General features: G+C 41.6%; 1 protein-coding gene across 1 annotated transcript in view; it reads left to right on the top strand.

Annotated features, from left to right (window-relative positions):
- Positions 1–18,904, top strand: part of plxnb2a.1 (plexin b2a, tandem duplicate 1) — a 220,988-nt gene that overhangs the window by 151,872 nt on the left and 50,212 nt on the right. Inside the window, exons 4-11 of the mRNA XM_039601149.1 lie at positions 5,407–5,924; positions 7,617–7,943; positions 8,240–8,378; positions 9,768–9,913; positions 10,000–10,179; positions 11,408–11,542; positions 13,973–14,073; positions 14,378–14,504. Of these exons, the coding sequence (XP_039457083.1) occupies positions 5,412–5,924; positions 7,617–7,943; positions 8,240–8,378; positions 9,768–9,913; positions 10,000–10,179; positions 11,408–11,542; positions 13,973–14,073; positions 14,378–14,504 (1,668 nt within the window). The 5' untranslated portion in view covers positions 5,407–5,411. The remainder of the gene's footprint in view (positions 1–5,406; positions 5,925–7,616; positions 7,944–8,239; positions 8,379–9,767; positions 9,914–9,999; positions 10,180–11,407; positions 11,543–13,972; positions 14,074–14,377; positions 14,505–18,904) is intronic.

The raw sequence follows: 18,904 nt of genomic DNA, 5'->3' as shown, positions 1-18,904 counted from the left end.
TTTTCATCCTCAATTAACTGGGTGATTATTTTCTCAGTTAATCATTGTCTATAAGACATTATAGGAATGGCTTTAAATGCTTGAAGTTACCGAGACCCAAGGTGCTGTGTTCAGGTTATTTTACAGTGGTGATTAGACAGAAGGGGGAAGTTGGGGAAACCAGAGTTAATATGAAAAATTACTGCTGTGGTCAGTATTACTTATCTAAACAATGGACCTAATCACTGTATGTCCCCTGATTGTGATGAGCCCACACAAGATTATTGTCAACCATGTAATTTTAGTGTCTTTTAGCTCATTTTGCAGTTTCTTTGCCTGCAACCTAATTCTGTCATCACTCTAATCAGGATCATTTTTGGCTACCATGTGCATACAGTGGAATATTTAGCATCTAAAGAGCCAGATATTTTCCTCAGCAGTTGGTAGAGAACAAAAATTGAGTTGTAAGATGGCCCATGTTGTAGTATTTGTCTTTTTAGCTTGTTTCTTTTGCCTTGGAGACCAGGTTCACTTGATGTCATATGCAGAAACATTTAAAGTAATAAGCTGAATGTCATGTGCAGGTATACTGGATAAAACCGTCAACCACATGAGAGCAATCTGACTATTATCATTCCCAGGTATTGCTGTTTATTCAGTGACGTACACACGTGATGTGTCAAACGCCACGTCTCGCTCCTATTTTGTCTCCTATATGTTTAAATATGATGTAAACCCATTTGAGTCATATTTAAACTCACTGGGTTCTTTTAACCTCAATTTTTCAATGTTAAAAATTCATAACCTTAAACAAATAAGTCATTAGTTCCTAAAGATGACTAACCACAGACATGGGTTTATGTATATAAAATACAACTGAATTTAACTGAATGAGTGAGTTGAGCTGTGTTGGACAAAATGTGGCCTGAGGCCTGGAACCCGGCCGCCTCTGTCCATCCCACAGGGCCAGGAATGAGATAAAGTCGAGTCTGTCAGGGGTGCGTTTCATCTGTGACACATGCTGTGGATGATATCAGATAATTGGCAACATGTAAGCTAATTTATATGACGCCATCGAGTTATTTCTTCAGGTAATATTTTCACTGTGAGTTAAGTGAGTTGTCTGTTTCCTCACTCTGTCTAAGCCCTCTGTGTCTCAAATCTCCTGTGGTCACTAGGTACAGAGGTACTTCCTCAGACTGGTTGGCGAGTGGTTGCTGGCTGTCGCTGAGTGAAATCAGTTTTAACAAGGGTGCGCCCCCATTAACTTCCTTTTTGCCAATTGCTGTGGCTGCTAGCAGACTGGTGTGGTCACGCATAGTTTGTATGAACATCGCCGAGTGGTAGTAAAACTAAAAACTGCTCATTTACCTACCAGTTTTTGTCTCGTTGACACACTTTTGGGCGTCCTGAATCATTCAGTCTGAATGAGGAAGCAGTGAGCATCCTTTTCAGTTTTCAGCTTTGTCAGTTCCCTCTGTTCAACAGCTACCATGCTTTAAAACATCTTTAAAAATAGGCTTCATAGACACCGGTGATGTCAACGCTGATCTTTATGAATATGTGTTTTTATTGTGGTCCGCTTTAAATGGAAAAAAAAAAGAAGCTTTTCACCCAAGACAACTACACATCTAAAAGTCAAGCTGATTCTCACAAGAACAAGAGCAGACGCACAGAAACACACACACCCAGTTTATTCCTGAGCTGACACCAGTCAGGGTTAAAGAACCAGAGCAGGAGGATGAAAGAGAGGAAATACTGCAGAGAGAAAAGAAAGGGGCAAGATGGCTGGCAGAGCACAGAGGCTGCTCCTGAGCGGAGCCAGAGATGATTTTTTTTCTCCTTTGATGTGGCAGATGCACACATCCATAACAGGCCTTCTGAGCGAGAGGAGAAGGTGAATATACCTGTCGCCTTTATCCCTTCTTACAGAGCTGGGCACCTTGGAGATGTGAAATTTAATGAGAGAGGCGGCCACATGACAGCGACACAGAGGCAGGGTTAACGTGGAGGCAAAGGGTGGTAAAAACACAGACGAGTAGGTGTTGACCCGCACCCTCATTTGGCGGTATAACCACATTCGCTAACAAGCACATTTTAAAGGCTCAAAGCAGAAATAGGAGGGATAAGAAGCTTGTTTATAGTTCACTGTAGAATTTAACCTTTTGACTATTGTAGAGCTGAAAGAGCTGCATAATAATCAGCCCTTAAGTTTGCATCTCTTTAAATGTGTGAAAACTGAGAATAATGATGTCCAGCCAAATTAAATCTGCCAGTCAGCCGGCAGCGCAATCTTTTCAGTTTAACAAACAACCCTTTATAGATCTCAACCAAACTTTGGCCTTCTTTTTCTGAGCTTTTTTTCTTTTACTCCTTATGTTTGTTTTGGTACAAGAACAACGGGAGACTTTGTGTTTTCATGCATCCAGGGGTGCAGGACTCTGGTTTTGGGTCCATTTTATTTGGTTTTATTTCCATGTGTCTGTTTTCTTACATTTCCCTGACTTTGGCCAATGACAGGTATTTTCAGTATCAGTCATTTGATTATTAAGAGGCTGTAAGTTACTAAGGTTACTGTGGGTATTCAGAATCTGCATAGAAGATAGCGACTTGTCTGCAGACGCTTGCCAACTACTCACTGAGGGTTACCAGGACTGTGAAAAGCCCGGATGCAAACAGAAACGGGAGAACCTTTCGACTACTATGGCTACTATAGTAGCTACTATAGCTACTAGTTATATATATTACTTCGTTAGAGTTATTCGATACTATGTCTTGCACTATCCTACTATATATTACTGTACACTACTATTCTTATTGTATATATTGTATATCTTATATCTTATTCATCTGTTCCTCTGTCTCTCCTGCTGCTTTGAGCATGTACATGACAAAAGAATTTCCCTCGGGATAAATAAAGTTATTCTTATTCTTATTCTTATTCTTATATGTCATTTTAATGTTAAATGGCCCCTAGTGGCCATCTGAAGAAGTGCATGTGGTCTGAGGGTCTCAACATCTTGTGGTGGAGGAACTTGTGTTACCCTGGAAACACAGAAAAACTGAGTATTTTAAGCCAATTCTTCACTTTTCTTAACACTATCCCTTTATTTTTAGTACCTGAACCAGATCAAGTGAGAGTAAATGCCTGTGCCACCCCTGCCTCCCTCTCCAAACCCTGATATGATGATTTAGTTTGAGGACTTGTTGAAATATTCACATTTTCCAAAAAAAGGTTTCAAACCTTTGGTAAGCACTGTTCTCGAGTAGCTGTGTGTGTGTGTGTATGTGTGTGTGTTCCCAGCGTTTTCTCCTCTCTAGCACTTCTCTAAACTCTGCACTGCAGCCATTAGACTACCTGACTCTTGATATCTGAGGACGGGTAATTTGGGAGAGCAGGTGGGTAGCGAGATAAGTCTTTTCACGCTAATAAATCCCTTTGCAGTGAACCGACCTGAAGTGAATTCAATTAGCAGGGAGCAGAAACACAGGGGATGCACCAGTCAATTGACCACCAATCAGAACTATCTGATTCCTGCTGTAAAAGCAGCAGTTGGCCAGTAAAATACCAGATAATGAAAGCAAGAAATAAATAACCATGATGCGACACTAAGCGTTTTGATTTATGTGAGCGGGGGAGGCAGAGACGAGGCCTCGTTAATTAGAAAGATTTTTGTGAGGTGCCCGCTAAAATTCAGAGGGAAGAAAGTGATGAAGATGATTTCAGCTGATGTGAAGCACTTGTGGAGAACCTGAAAGTCGCACCTCTGGACATCTGCACAGGTTTAGAGCAGAAAGACGTTACAGTGAGCGTGGTGTTGCTGAAAACTAGAGCCTTGTTTTACAGCCACAGGCCACAGCTATAATTAAACACACCCATCTAGACTAATGGAAGGAGAATCTCAGTGTGTCAGACAACTAATTGCTACACTCAGTCTCTCTTTCTCTCTCTCACACACACACACACACACACACACACACACACACACACACACACACACTCTCTCTCTTCTTTTGTCTTTGCTAATCTAATCTGGCTCAGCAACTCTCACTTTGAGTTCGTTACCTCCACCTTCTCCTCCTCCTCCTCCCCCAGCTCTCCCACCCCTCTCCTCTTCCTCCTGTAAAGGATGTTCTGGGTTTAATGAGAAGCTCCTCATTATTTCTTTGCATCTCTCTTTGCTCTCAGCGTTCATTCTTTTCTCCTTGAGTTTGTGCTGCTGTTGGTGCTGCTCTGCAATATCAGAGTGCCGTTAAAGACTCTGCTTTGTTTAGAGGACGAGCACTATTCCCAGTGTCTCCACGGATTCAAGTTCACTGGGTTTGTTGTCAGGAATGTTTGTTGGAGAAAGACAGTTGAACAGGGCTTTTATGAAGCGGTCTTAAATAATATTTAATATCACAAAAATGAAAAATCTTGATATATTTTTGTTCAGTTAAACATCCATTTCCAAAGATACTCCATAAATAAAAGGAAAAGTGTTACTCAAAATGGAGTTAACCTGCCAATTCACTGGTTATCAGTCGGCTGACAGTCGGCTCAATTCAGCTCCAGTCCTAACACTGAGGTCAAGGTCCTGTGTTTGAATCCGTCGGCCATGTAGAGCCTGCATGTTTCCCCCACCCCCGTGCACGCATGAGCTCCCTGGGGCACCGCGACCATCACCACAGTCCAAAGACATGCATGCTAGTTTAAGCCGTGATTATAACTTGGCTCTCCATGTAAAAACATGAAACTAAAATGAAAAATCAGTGTGCAGGTAAAATCTGGGTTTAAAAAAAACGCTTTGAAACGCCTGGTGTAAATATTGCAAGCAGTTGATAATAATGGAGATGGAGAAGCAGCAGTCAGGAGGAGTGATGGAGTGAGTGGGGGGCAGTGCTAATTACCCTATTCAGGAGTCTGACGGCTTGTGGGTAGAAGCTATTTGTGAGGGTTTTTTGTGCTTGATTTCAGACTTGTGTAGTGCTTACCTGAGGGCAGGAGTGTGAATAGGTTTCTCTCTGCTTGCTGCCAGGCTGTCTTGTTACCACTCATCAGTCCTTCCGGGCATTTCGTTGTGTCCTCCACATATTTTGGAGTGTTTTTTTGGATTTTGCCATTTGCCTGCTTCTTGCCTTCACCTTCCTGTTTTTGACTCCAGCATTGATTAAAGATTTTATTTTGGACTTCTAACCCTGCCTCTGTTTGTCCAGCGTTTTTGGCCTACCTGTGACATTTTAGTGAGAGCGTTAAAAGCCAGGTCAAAAGAATCATCTATGTGGTGTTTGTTGATCAGAGTTGTGATTTAAGTATAAAAAAATAAATTGTTGTAGGACCTTGTAAAACTTGGCTGCCAATAATTCCTTTATGAAGGTCAGCTAAAAAAATTAGGAAAAATGACCATTTGAAATAAATGTTTTCTGTCTCTTCTGTTTTTGTCCCAGACACGATGGAGCGGTGGTGGGCGTGGTGTTTTGCCCTAGTCTTCGTGGCGGCTCTTTGCTTGAGGCCCTCCTACGGCGAGAACGCAGTGTTCTCCTCCGAAACTTTGATAAACAACGTGGTGGCTGATCCCCACACGGGCCGGCTGTACATCGGCGCCGTTAACGCAATTTACCAGCTGAACTCTGACCTTATCCTCGAGTCTCAAGCCAAAACAGGCCCGAAGAAGGACAACCGGCAGTGCACGCCGCCCGTCAACGACGCCTGCGAGGAGGCCGTGGAAACCAGCAACCACAACAAGCTGCTGCTGGTGCACGGGACCAAAGACGTGCTGGTGGTGTGCGGCAGCCTCTTCAGAGGCATCTGCTCGCTGCGCAACCTGAGCAAGGTGGACCACCAGCTGTACTTCAGCGACAACAAAGGGGAGAAGTCTTACGTGGCGAGCGCCGAGGAGGGCGTCTCTGTGGTGGGAGTGATGTCGTATTACACAGGGGAGAAAGACAACTTGACAGTGTTTCTGGTGAGGATGGAAAAACACACGTTCGCGCACACATGGAAAACATTATTTCCTGCAGTAAATAAAAAATAATAATTCAGATGATCTCCACCATCTGTGATACTGTGTGAACAAACACAATAAAACTGCAGTTTGTAGAGAAATTAAATTGGCAGCCATATGGGAAATGAGCTCTCTTGTCAGTTATCTTTAAGTGTTTTTCATTTTATTCATGCAGCGTCGGAGAATTGGCCTTTAAAAGATGGTTTATGATGTTATGTCTTCCACTGAGTTTTCCCTTCCATTCCAAACATGCATATAGATGCTTTTAATGGTTCTTCTAATCAAATCAAATGTATTTTTCCCCTCTTGACGGCTCTCTGTTTGCTGGAGTGAGAGGAGGACGGGTTGTATTTCTCAGCAGAAGGATGCACTTTAAATGCGTTTACCAATATATTTTCATCCTATAAAGATGAATGTGTGATCGACGTGCACATCCAGTGGACACAAACAAAGAAATGCAGTCAAATACTCTCCACTTGATGAATATAGGTCTGGTATTCACTTTCTTTGGCTTCTTGTTGCTCCATCCTCCTCACGAGCCAGCTGCTTGATCCATTGTTAAGGTAAATCTACTGTTAAGTGCAGGTTCTCAGAGTCACAAAGAGCAAACTGTAAGTAAAGATGCAAATAAATCAGCTGCCTAATGTTTCCTGCGCCTTTTTTTTTCTTCACTGCATGAATTTATGGGCCATGCCACACCAGCGTGAAGATGGCTAAAGCGAGGAGCCACGCCGATGCCTTTCTTTGATTTATGAATGTAGCATTTTTTTGTGGAATGTGAAAAAAATACATATTTTTTGAAACTGGGCTTATTTTTCTTAAGATATTTCAGGCTCTTCATCATCTGTTCTGTAAATGGATGGTTCATTATATGTTCCAGGCATAAATCTGTTACTGGGGGTTTGATACATTAAGAAAAACTAATTTTAAAAAATGAGTGGTGGGGGCTGCCATGTTGGGATTTCTTACATTTAGCGAAGTAGTGAAGTGAGATGTTTTCATACTGGCCTAGAGACCGGCTGACAACCTCCAGCTGCTAGGGAAAAATGTGTTTTTTACTGATGATTGCTTTGGTTGTTAGCAGATTGCTGTGGTTGGGTGTGATTTGCATGGAAGATGCCACCATGTCTGCAAACACTTGCCATTTACTCTCCGAGCTGTAGTGAAGCTTAAAATGCAAACCAGAAAGGGACAATGTGTCAAAGTAAAAGTTGTCTTACAGCAACAGTAACACAGTTCAAAACGGTTAACTCTTACTTCACAGGGGATTCTGGTGTGCATTGAATTTTTCATTGTTTTAATACTGCTTGGCGAGTAGCTGGCGAGGTTTGCAGTCCAATCTTCCATCCCAACTTCCAGGTGTTTGGAACCAAAGTAATAACAACAGTTTTCGAACAGGACCCTGTTTATGACCAATTTTCTTCCTAGCAACCTTCAGCAACCTCTCGACTGAAAGGTCAAGACTGTTGGTTTTTGGTGGTGACTGGTCTCTAGGCCTGCATGAATGGGGCTTTAGATATCAATTTCACCTCCAGCAACTGGTTGGGATTACTCATTTTTACCTAGCTACCAGTGGTTGCCAGGCAGTTGCCAACTGGTCTCAAGACCTATGCAACTGAAACCTAAACAAATCTGTCACCTCTTTTATCTCAGGTTGGCAAAGGGTACGGCAGCCACGACAGCACCAAGCTGATCTCCACGCGAATCCTCCAGGACTATCGCGATTGGGTGGTTTTTGACAGCATCATTGAGGCCTCTGCGGTCCAGGCGAATCCCTTCGTCCTGTTGTACCTGCACGACTTCCGCTTCGCCTTCAAAGACCGCGGCTTTGTGTACTTCCTGTTCTCCCGTACGCTCGGGGTGCAGGACACCAAGAACTTCACCTTCATCTCCAGGATGTGCGAGAACGATCACTTTTATTACTCCTACACTGAGCTGCAGCTGAACTGTAGCGCTACCAACAAGTACAACAAAGTTCAGGTAATGATGATGCACTTTGCAGACACAGAAAAAAGCTGCCAGCAATTCAGTATAACTCTCAGCAGTGACTCAGAAAAACACATTTTATGTTTGGATGAGTTTGCTTTGAATTGAATCCTTCTCAGGAATGTCTCAGTCCTGACCTCTAAAAATTCAAAAAAATAAATTTAACATGCTCTTGCACTGGAAGTAGATTCCATTTATGCAGCGTTCACTTTCTCTGTATCGCAGATAAACACATATTTTTAGTCAAAGCACCAAACATTCAGCATTTTTATCTTTTCCTCCTCTCCCAGGCTGCTTATGTAGCAACTCCAGGGGAAGCTTTGGCTCAGAGTATGACCAGCTCTAGCCAGTACGGAACAGTTTCAGCCTCTGACAAAGTGCTCTTTGTCACCTTTACTTCTGATGAAGACCCATCCACTTCAGCCATGTGTGAGTGTCAGCTTGGAACTAATGTTGAATAAACTTTAGAAACTTTATTTCCAGCTGCTCTTTGCAAAGTGAGACAGCACCTTTTTTTTTTTTACTATATCAGATGATCTTTATCCGCTAAAATGTTTAAAGATCAAACTGCATTCTTGGCCTGAAACCTCAACTGTAAGCCTTTAAAGTACTCTGACAATAACAGCTGGGCAAATTTGATTCTGTAATATAACCGATGGCTTTTACTCGATTGAACCAGAGGAATGTTTCGTGTTTAAGCCACTCAACGCCGACCCATGAGTCATTCATGCATAAAAGAGATACCGAACTCAAGGGATGAACCAGTGTTGTGTCTACGCATAACAGACAACTCTGCAAAGAAAAGATTTTAAATTGGAAAAAATACTAAAGATGTATCTGTTTGACAGACATAAAGTAGTAGTTTCCCACCAACAAGCTGATTCACATGGAGACAAAGAGGCCATGTTATGGATTGGAGCTGCATGTCTCCCATCTTGAAGGCATCTCACTGGCACGAGCTTCATTTTTAAATTTCAAGAAAGCTTTTCTAGGAGTTCAGGCTGTGCTGATGAATAAATATATTAAAATTAAACAAACAGTGACTTTCAAGCTCCTTAGTATTGTATAAATGTTTTGCCATATATGCTTCATTTACTTGTAGGTTTGCATGTTTCAATAAATCATTTTTCCTATTTAAAAAGAAATGTGGGACGGCTCAAGACTTTTAGACAGTAATGTAGGAGAGTGAAGGACAAACGTGTTAGCATTAAAACAACCTATACTATGCAAGTATAGTTTAACAAACTCCTGTGTTAAAAACAGGAAATTTTGTACAGCTACGTACTGTTTTTGCTTAAACACTGTAAAAAATCGGTGCCTATTTAAGGGAAAAACCAGCAAATTATATTTTTATAGTGATTTTTTTTTTTTCTTTGTCAAGCATGAAAACTTTGGGTTTTATCTTTGACTGTTGTAGACGTGTGATGTGGTTTCCAGTATTTGTCTGGCCAACAGGTTAAGATTAAAGTTTAGCTAGCAAAAGGATACCATGACCAAGACTTGTGTAGCCATTAATCACATCTGATATTAATCTTCCGGTGTGTGTAAAAATGTTAAATACATTTTGCCAAAGTGTAATTAACCACTTTTAAAGCAGGAGTTTAGGTAGTTGGAACAATCTCCTTTGCTAGCATTAGCCTATCCCAGAATCCAGTTTGATACTGGGCACTTTTGATGAACGAGTCTTTTTTTGAAGTGGGATTGAAAATAAAGAATTTTGGTCTGAGAAAAGAAACCATAAGTGTCCTCTTCTATCACAACCTGTGAATGTTAATAGTGAGGTTATTGTTGACATGATGTGTTTGCTTCTGTTTGTAGGCATGTACCCTCTGAAGGCAATTAATGATAAGCTGGTACAGATAATAGGAGCCTGTTACAGCAACGGCGGCCTCATTGACAATAAGCCTGCTGTTTATGCACCTTATTCCTCCAAATCTGACGAGTTGTGCCTCAACAACAATCAGGTGAGAACATCGGTCTCTGTCAAAAATAAAGCATGGCTACAGCACTAGATGAAAGGTTATAAAATAATATATTTCCGCTCCATTAGAATGACATGGCTCTCAGGTACAAGTGTGGAGCAGAGTTCCTGCCCTCCCCACTGGCTAGTAAGGCTGAGTTCGCCCTAACAGCCGAGCCCTCGTTGACCCATAAGGCTCACTTGACTGCCGTCGCTGTGGCAGAGGAAATGGGACACGCTGTGGCGTTTGTGGGCACCGCCACTGGAGAGGTAACGAATGTTTTTTACTATCCTGTCACTTCTAGATTATTCGTTCCCTCCTCGCCTTTATTTATTCTTTTTACTTTGTCTTTTCTTTCTTTGGTTCGGGTACATAAAACCAGGGAGTGCTAAATTTTCAGTGAGGTTTTTAAAGACAGGAACATCATTTTGTCTGTTTTTATTCCCTGAATGCTGGAAAACGATGTAACTGTAACTCTGACGTTATCACATTAAAGTTGCTACCAACTCATCCATTTTTGCCACTTTTCTGGGTTATTAGGAAAACCGTCTAAACAGCGATGCCCAGAACTTTTGCCCAGTTAAGAGACTGCTTTTCCCCAGAATGCCCTTGGTCTACCCCAGGCTCTCCGTTAGACGTGCACAAACCACCCCACCGCTAAGGCATTCTCATCTGGCACCTTACAGTGTAGAGTGCTTCCCCCTGCCTCTAAGACTTAGGCCAGACACCATTTCGGCTGAGCTCATGTTGACTGCTTGGGTCCACAGTGTTACGCTTTTGATGACCACCCACAGCTCATGGCCATAGCTAAGGGTAGGAATATAGGTAGGTCATTAAGTCAACAGTTTTACCTTCATGCTGGTGGATAGCTGGATAGAGAGTAGCAAGTTAAATGGATCCAACATCTTTTTCTCTGCTGCTTATCCTGATCCGGGTCAGGGGGCAGCAGTCAAGCAGAGAGGCCAGTTCTTCAGGGATGACACCGAGGTGTTCCCAAGCCGGCCGAGAGATCTAATTTCTCTGGAGGGTCTTGGATCTGCCCCAAGGTTTCCTCCCAATTGGATATTCCTGAAACACTTCATCTGGAAGGGATCAAGGAGGCATCCTTATCAGATGCCAGAACCTTCTTAACTGACTCCTTTCAATGCAGAGGTTGAGCAGCTCTGCTCTAAACACCACCTGAACCTCTCACAGACATAATGACTCCCTCATTATATCTGTAAGGGTGAGCCCAGACGCCCTCCAGAGGAAGCTGCTTCGACTGCTTGTATCCTCGATCCTGTTCATCCAGTCACAGCCCAGAGTTGGCAGCCATAGCTCGACTTTTCAGTCAACAGTTTTACCTTCATGCTCAGCTCCCTCTTCATCACCGTAGACTCACAGGACAATCCATCTTCCCTCGCTTGAGGCTTGAGACGACACTCTGTGATATTATTTTGAAAAAGTGGATTGGGTGTGGGTTTTGGATGTGTTAATGCACTTTCTGTGTTTCTGCAGGTGCTGAAGGTACATTTGTCAGCCCATCCTGAGGTGTACGGGCGAGCTGCTGGCAAAGTCTCTGGAGACAAGGTCAACAAGAACCTGCTGTTCGATTCAAGCCTCGAACACCTGTACATCACCACCGAGAAAAAGGTCAGACTCACTCACTCCGATGTGGGGCTGATTGATTATTCATTTTTACTAAATCCATTTCTCTCTCCTTCCATTCATCCAACGCCTCTGTGTCACCTCAAACCGAAGGTCAGGGACTCTGTCGTGTGCTTACTTCTGCTTTTTTCCATTTCATCCATCAGGCCGGAGACTTAATGAGTCTTTCATTTATTCTGTCTGTCTCATTTGATCATTTATTCATCCGTTCGAATAACACCAATACATCCGTCTACATTACCACACAGAAGTCAGCCATTGATTTATTCACTCATTCCCTTTCTCCACGGCTCCCTTTGTTTTCCACTCGGCTTTTTCTCTTCATCTGTCTTTCTTTCCTTTGTCCTTTCATCTTTCGGTCGCCATCACTCTCCGCGAAGTGAAAAAGATGTTATTGATTTAGAAATGAATTAATTAGAAAGCACTTCAGGAGGGCAATTTACTTTGATCAAGTCAAGTGACGATACCCGAGCTTGTTCCATCTGCTCATTTAAATTTATTAGGCCGCCCTCTTCATGTCAGAGAGGAAAATTATTTCCACCGCTGGTTGGAAAAAGTTCTCCACTGAAATACCATCAATGCAAGCTTTTCAATTACAAGAAAATACTGCTCAGTAAAGGAAAATCGAAAATACTAATAGGCGGTCTGCGTAAAAGATTATTTATGCTCCATGTCAAATGATCCAGATCTGTTAGAACCGTAAAACATCAGTCACATGAAGCACTGAGTGTAAGCCATTAAACCAATCACTGAAAGTGAAGCTGTAAGAGTAAAAATTCAATCAGTCAGAAGACCTACATCCTAATTTACTAAACAGAAACAATCATAAAGGCTTTCCTGATCATCAGGTGTCCTCTGGACTCTGGTATAGGACCTGTGCCTGCTTTTCAAGCTCACGTCCCATTGTGACTCCATTAGCATTACAGCGATCGGTGGGGAATTAAATATTGACTGTGCTCTTCAGTAATTTAATTGATCGAGCCTGATGACATTTAGCCATCAGAAAATGAAAGGACGTGCGTAATACTCATGGACATCCAGCGGGACAAAGCCAGAGAAGAACTTTACACTCCTGCTGAGAGTCATGAGTGAGTCAGACATGAAATTACAGACGTTAAACAAATATTGAAGGTATCCGGAGTGATATAGACTTCGGGAGGATATAATTGTCTCAAATATCACGAATAAATGCCCTAAACCTGCTTGTAAAACACTGTAAAAGGACACTTCACAATACTTTACAATACAATGCTGCTAGTGCTATTGAATTTAAATTTAATACTGTAACAATGTAACAGCTTAATCTGTTCTAATAATATGTATATGTATTAATTACATAATTCAGTTTTGTAATGTTTTATAATATGTTATTAAGTCCCGAGTCCTGCTTCTCAAAATGGGTGGAACAATTGTAGGCTGGTGAGCACCATCACCTCATAGCAAGACGTTTCTGGGTTCACTCCTCCTCATCCTTTTTCATTCGCCTCAATCTCACCAGATCCATGAACCAGACTTAACTGGACTGGTCTTAATTTGAAGTTTTATTCAGTATCAAATATCATAAAGTGGAGTGATTATTCTCATTTCAAATTCTTTATTCGCTTTATTTATTCCAGATTAAGCTTTGTTAATCTTACGCTGAGCCTAGCTGTGCCCCCATAGTTCATGCGCTTTCTCAAATGGGCCATTTTAGCTCCTCTACCTTAAAGCCATAGTCTTTCTGATTGGCTGCCTCTTGTGAACAGAAGTTATGAGCAGTAGGTGAGTGCTCAAAGTCAGATTTAAGTGCATTATAAAACCATATTAGGAATATCCACTCTCAATAACAACAACAAGAGCCGAGAATAGACAGAAAGTGTCTGAATCAGACTGTTTACAGTCTGAAGCTTGAAAATTTGACTCACATGGAGTGCTTGCACATATGCTGACCTCATTGTTTAATAGATCTAAGTTTCCCAAAATGTAAACGCATAACTGCTAAAAGGGGACCCAAACGTATTTATCACCAGAAGAGCACAGAGCATTTCTTGGGCTCTTGCTTTCCCTCCCTCTGTTGTGGGTGTTATATTGTCCTGTATGTTTTAAGCTTTTATAAAGATGCCCCATCTCACAGGTTTTAAATAAGAGCACAAGTTAGCTCACAAAAACACGAGGTAATCAGTGCTGTAGAAGTAACTGAAATGAGGTTTACGAAATGATGCTCATTAACTGCTAAGTGATAATCATAGTGTGTACACTCCAAGCTGAGCTAATATCAGATTTATTTTTACCATCATTTCAAAATATTTTTCCCAGGTTGATAGTTGTTTTTTTGTTTTGTCTAGTTTTTTATCAGATTTCTCCTCTTGCCTCATCTCCTGTATGCTGTTTAATAGAATGGCACTTTCACAATAAAAGCCTGTCACATGTGTGCAGATCACCAAGGTTCCAGTCCAAGCCTGCCAGCAGGAGACGAGCTGCCACTCCTGCATCGGTTTGAAGGACCCGTACTGTGGCTGGTGTGTCCTGGAGGGAAAGTGAGTTGCACATGAGCAGCTTGTAGACCAGCTATCCCCCCCCCACCCCCCACCCCCCCACCCCCCCAGCAAGTCTAGAAAACAAAAGCATACTTGTTATGGGGACTTAAGGTTTGAAGAACCTTTTTTCTAAAACAAAGGCTGTGTCGGTGCTAGCCACCTCCATCGGTTTGTTTGTTCACATTTATGATGTAAAACTAACTCTATGACTCAGGAAACACCAACTTCATATTACCACCTTATAAAGCCAAGCTCATATTCATTTTTTCACTTGTTCTTTCTTTAACATCTGCTCGGTTCACAGGTGCACCAGGAAGCAGGACTGCGGTAGGTCATCAGAGCTGAACACCTGGCTGTGGTCACCTGATGGAAAGTGTGTGCAGATCCAGGGTTTCAACCCTCCGAACCTCAGCTGCAAGAAGACAGCCCAGGTATGAGGGAGCGATACATGAACATGCATATTGCTGTGAATCTTTCCCTCTGTGTGCTGGAACCCCCCTGAGCTAAGATCAGTTCTTGCTGAGCTCTGCTTAATTTAAACCACTCAAAGCCGAAACTCTGGCAGAGGTGGAGGGCTCTTTGTCTGTTCTGTCAGCAGCATTTCAAACTTCTTTCTAACCTCTGGTACATGGATCTTCAGGGCCCCTCAGGGGAGCTACAGAGAGATAAAGACATTTTTTGATGCACAGCAACATTATAATTTACATTTCCTCTATGTGAGCCAGATGTATATTGCATCGTTGTTTGTGCTGACAGCTCCTTTGAAAACAGCTCTGTAGTTTTCAGGCTGATGAAACTCAGAAAGTGAAAAATGTGCTTCTTGGAAATGTTGCATCACACCCAGAAACTGCTGATGGCGTCTAGTTTCGGAAAATCGTGTTGGAGCAGCACCAACAGCGACGCAGATTGATCTATGATAAGATCAGCCAGCACAGTTTGTTGTGGTTAACCATCTTAAAAACATTCCCATGTTACCGTAATAAGCTGTGGATTTTTTTTTTTTTTCTTCTTGTAACTTGCTGTCAATTAATTCTGTCCACTAATCTTCCAGCCTCATGTTCGCTCATGGCAAATATTCAAGTTTATGGTTACAGTTAGGTTCACATAGCAGGAGTGGCTGATTTGTACCCTCAATTTTAAAATTCAGATTTTGAGCACATAAAAACAAATGCAATATAGTGAGTCATTCGCAGTTTATTTGACGTTAAACTTCTGGAACTAGTTTTACTAATAAAGTAAATGCATCCAGGTTCCAGAACAACATATACTCCCTGACCAGTTGGCGAGAGATTACTGGGTTTTGCTTGCTGAGGCTAGGTGATTGCTTTGGCCACTAGCAGATTGTCACAGTTGCCCGTGGTTTCCATGGTGACGCCCACTTGCCTGCAAACACTTGCCAGCTAGTCCCTAAGGTCTCTATTTCTGGTTTTTGTTGCACTTTTTCAGATTTCATTCTGTACTCTTATTTGATCATTTGATACTGACAGACACTCTGAAAGACAGTGCTCAGTTAGTTTTTGGTGCAGCACCCTCTTTGTAACCAACTTCACCTAGCAACAGCCAGCGACTTCCAAAAACCACTTGGCAACCCTTTGGGAATATACATTTTTCCCTAGCAACCAAAGGCAGCCAATGGGACTGAGGCCTTAGCTGGCGTTGTCCTTACCATGAGTGAGGATACATATCGTCTTCTTACGGATTCTATCATCAGATCCCATTTACACAGTCTTTTGTCATTATGGTTAAAGTTTTCAACAGCAATCATAAAGTATACCATCTTTAGTTTTCTTCCCACATAATAGGAATATATCACATTTTGTGTTTGTTTGTTTTTTTATCAGTAAACAGCAGGTCAGCAAAAAAATATTGACTTTGAAAGTCACATTTATCTGAATACTCTAATAAAGCAAACTTATAACATTAATGCTGTTACGTTGAATAAATTCTTAACTCATAGAGCGGTTAATGTTAGTCTGAACTAACCCAGGCTTCCACACAGTGGTAAAAATGTTGTGGCTGTTTAACCTGTTAATGCATAAAGTTCGGTAATAATGGCTTTTGTAAGTAATGCTCAGCTGTAATTGCAGGGGATCAGCTGCTATTAGCAGCTTTCATTAGAGGAGACAAACACACAGTTCCAGACTGGTCCTTAGCCGCTGCAAGCATGTATTGATGTCAGAGCAGTGCATCGTTAGAGGGTTAATGCAAGGATGTCTATATACGTGCATTTACAAACACTTTACTGTGTGTACCCACTACAGCTTAATGGTAGACATGGATTTACTGCACGCACAGAAAGTGTCCTCAAAGCAGACTTCAAGTGGAAGAGTAGTAGTAGTATGAAAACAAATAGGAGGGTTTTTACTCTCAGACCGACACTTTTGCTCGTGTTTTAGATTTTAAAGATAAAAAATTGTTTCAAACAGGAGACGCCAACATCTAAACCCTTTAATAACATGGTACGAACTCGTACCTCCTTTCTTAAAACGCCTAAAACTTAAGTTTTTCTGTCTTTGAATAGGTGTTGTCATTATGTACCAGCCGCCTTAATAAAACTTTATCTTGTACTTTCAAGGAGGCAAAAATGATCCTGGCCAACAGCATTAAAGTAACACTGAGCAGCTAATTTATGTAACGCTATAAAATTCAAAATCGAAATGCTGTGGCAGCAATTTTATGGAGTACACTAAACACCAGCAGAGAATGCTGCGCTGCGTCAATACATCTTAACATGACGGCTTCACTCTCTGAATTAATGAGGGATTGATCAAAGAGCTGATGTGCCAGAAAGACGCGTCGTCCTTCAACGCGTGCAGCACCACGCTGTCCACCGACGTCGTCCCCACATCGTGATATTTCTACTCCAAAACTCAGGTGTTATCCAGCAGATACCGCCGGCTTGCATAAAATCTAGTTCATTATGCATTCTTAGGGACTAAACTTCAGCTTCAACTTCAGAGTTTCAGCAGTCGCAAGTTTGAATGAAATGAAACGAGTGAAGTTGCTGTGAGGGTAAAGATGTTTTGTATGTAGATTATAACATTGGTGATTGTTTATTTTGGCACCATAGTCCTCACTGTTCTCATCAGATGTGATGAGACGACAAAACAACATTATGGCTGCGTGATAATGCAATCAGGTGAGGCTATGATAAACGCTATGCAAATACGGGTAGGTGGTAGTCGTAAATACAGAAACTTTCGAACCAGTTTTTATATTTGTCTATTTGTTTGTTTGAGGCAAAGTTACAAGTTAATCAAGATAAGTTGAAAGTATAAAAGCAGATGTTGTCCTTCGGGGCAGCCTGAGAGTTAAGTCTTCAAGTCAGACATTAAATGTACCAAGTTTTTTTTCTTTTTAGGCTGTTTGATCTTTTTTACATTATTTATCATGGAGCTCTGCAGTCCTGTGAAAGCTAAGGACCCTCCATAAGTAGCGGTAGCGTAACAGAGCCACCTTTAACAGCAATAACTTGAAGTAGTGGTTTTCTGATGACTTTATGAGTTTATCACATCATAGTGGAGGAATTTTGGCCCGCTCGTCCTTTCAGCATTGCTTTACTTCATTAAGATTTGTGGGCATTTGTTATTCGCAGCTTTCTTAACGTCAGCATCACCGTGCTGACAGCTGGTATGAGGCATTTGTGCTAATATGTTGTGTTTAGTTTTCTCCCAGCATCGTGCTGTCCATTATGGCCAAACTTTTCCACATTTTGAGAAAAGACACTTTCTTCTGGCAAGCCTTCCAAACAAGCCATACTTGTTGAGTCTTTTTCTAATTTTAACTAATGATCTGTAATGTTTAACATCTGAGGCCTGTAGAGTCTGAGAGGGAACTAAGAAAACTACAAAACCTACAAAAGATTCGCAGCACCCGATGGTGCTTATCCTCGCAATATCTGTGAAAGCAGTAAGGGTGTACTTTTCTCACAAGTCCTTAAAACTTTCTTTATAACAGGGGTGCAAACGGAACAAATCTTCAAGCTATGGTAACTAACTCAAGAAAGACAGGACACAAGCAATTTAACCGAGGAAGTTGTGTAGCTTAAAAGTAACCCCTCCCATAAAGAGTTAAACAAAAGTTAAACCCAGTCCTGTCAGCGCCTCATTAATATGAGCGCCATGCAGTAATGTGCCACACTTCAAACTATGTTTATATTCATCTGATTTCCTTTGTTGAATATGTTTTGGAGGAAAAGTAATTGCTGCCCTGATTGTGTTCATTGGCAACATTTGCTCCAATCAAGGATGTGTGACATCTTTATACTACAAACAAATCACAGGAAGGAGGTTAGACTTGGGAGTGAAACACATCACCGTGAGCTCCTGTTTCGTGTGTTTTAAGGCTTACTTAAATGCTCCTTCTGACTTAGATGCTATAAGAAGGTCGTGGTTTTAATTAAGTATTACAGTTAAGGCCTTTTTAGAAGTAGAGTGAATTTGGGGATTATCAAACCAGCAAAGGTGATTATGGAGCAAGAAGATGATGGCGCAATAACAGTTTGAGCTTCCTAAACTTGTGTTCCTACTCTAAGCCCGCCTGCTGTTATCTTTTTCTGTTTTTCAGGTCTTTAATTTTTTTCATTAATTATTAAGTCTTTGGAGAGTTAGGTCTGCAGTCAAGTTCAGGTCACGTCTGCAGCCCTGCCCGTATCTGATTTTAATTAATTATGTGCTTCAGATAGCGCTGCTGTAATCTCGTAAAGTCGCACATACAATCAGAAACTCTGATCTGCAAATTGAAAAGGTGTCAAACGTTGCTCTTTGCTTCAGTATTTTAATTTGAACGTCAGAATCCTTTTGAGGTGACGTGAGTTTCTGGTGGAAAGGAG

The sequence above is a fragment of the Oreochromis aureus genome, linkage group 17 (assembly GCF_013358895.1).
Source record: "Oreochromis aureus strain Israel breed Guangdong linkage group 17, ZZ_aureus, whole genome shotgun sequence".
Lineage (NCBI taxonomy): Eukaryota > Metazoa > Chordata > Actinopteri > Cichliformes > Cichlidae > Oreochromis > Oreochromis aureus.
Note: the sequence above shows the minus strand (reverse complement) of the source record. Positions and strands in the feature narration are given on the sequence as shown.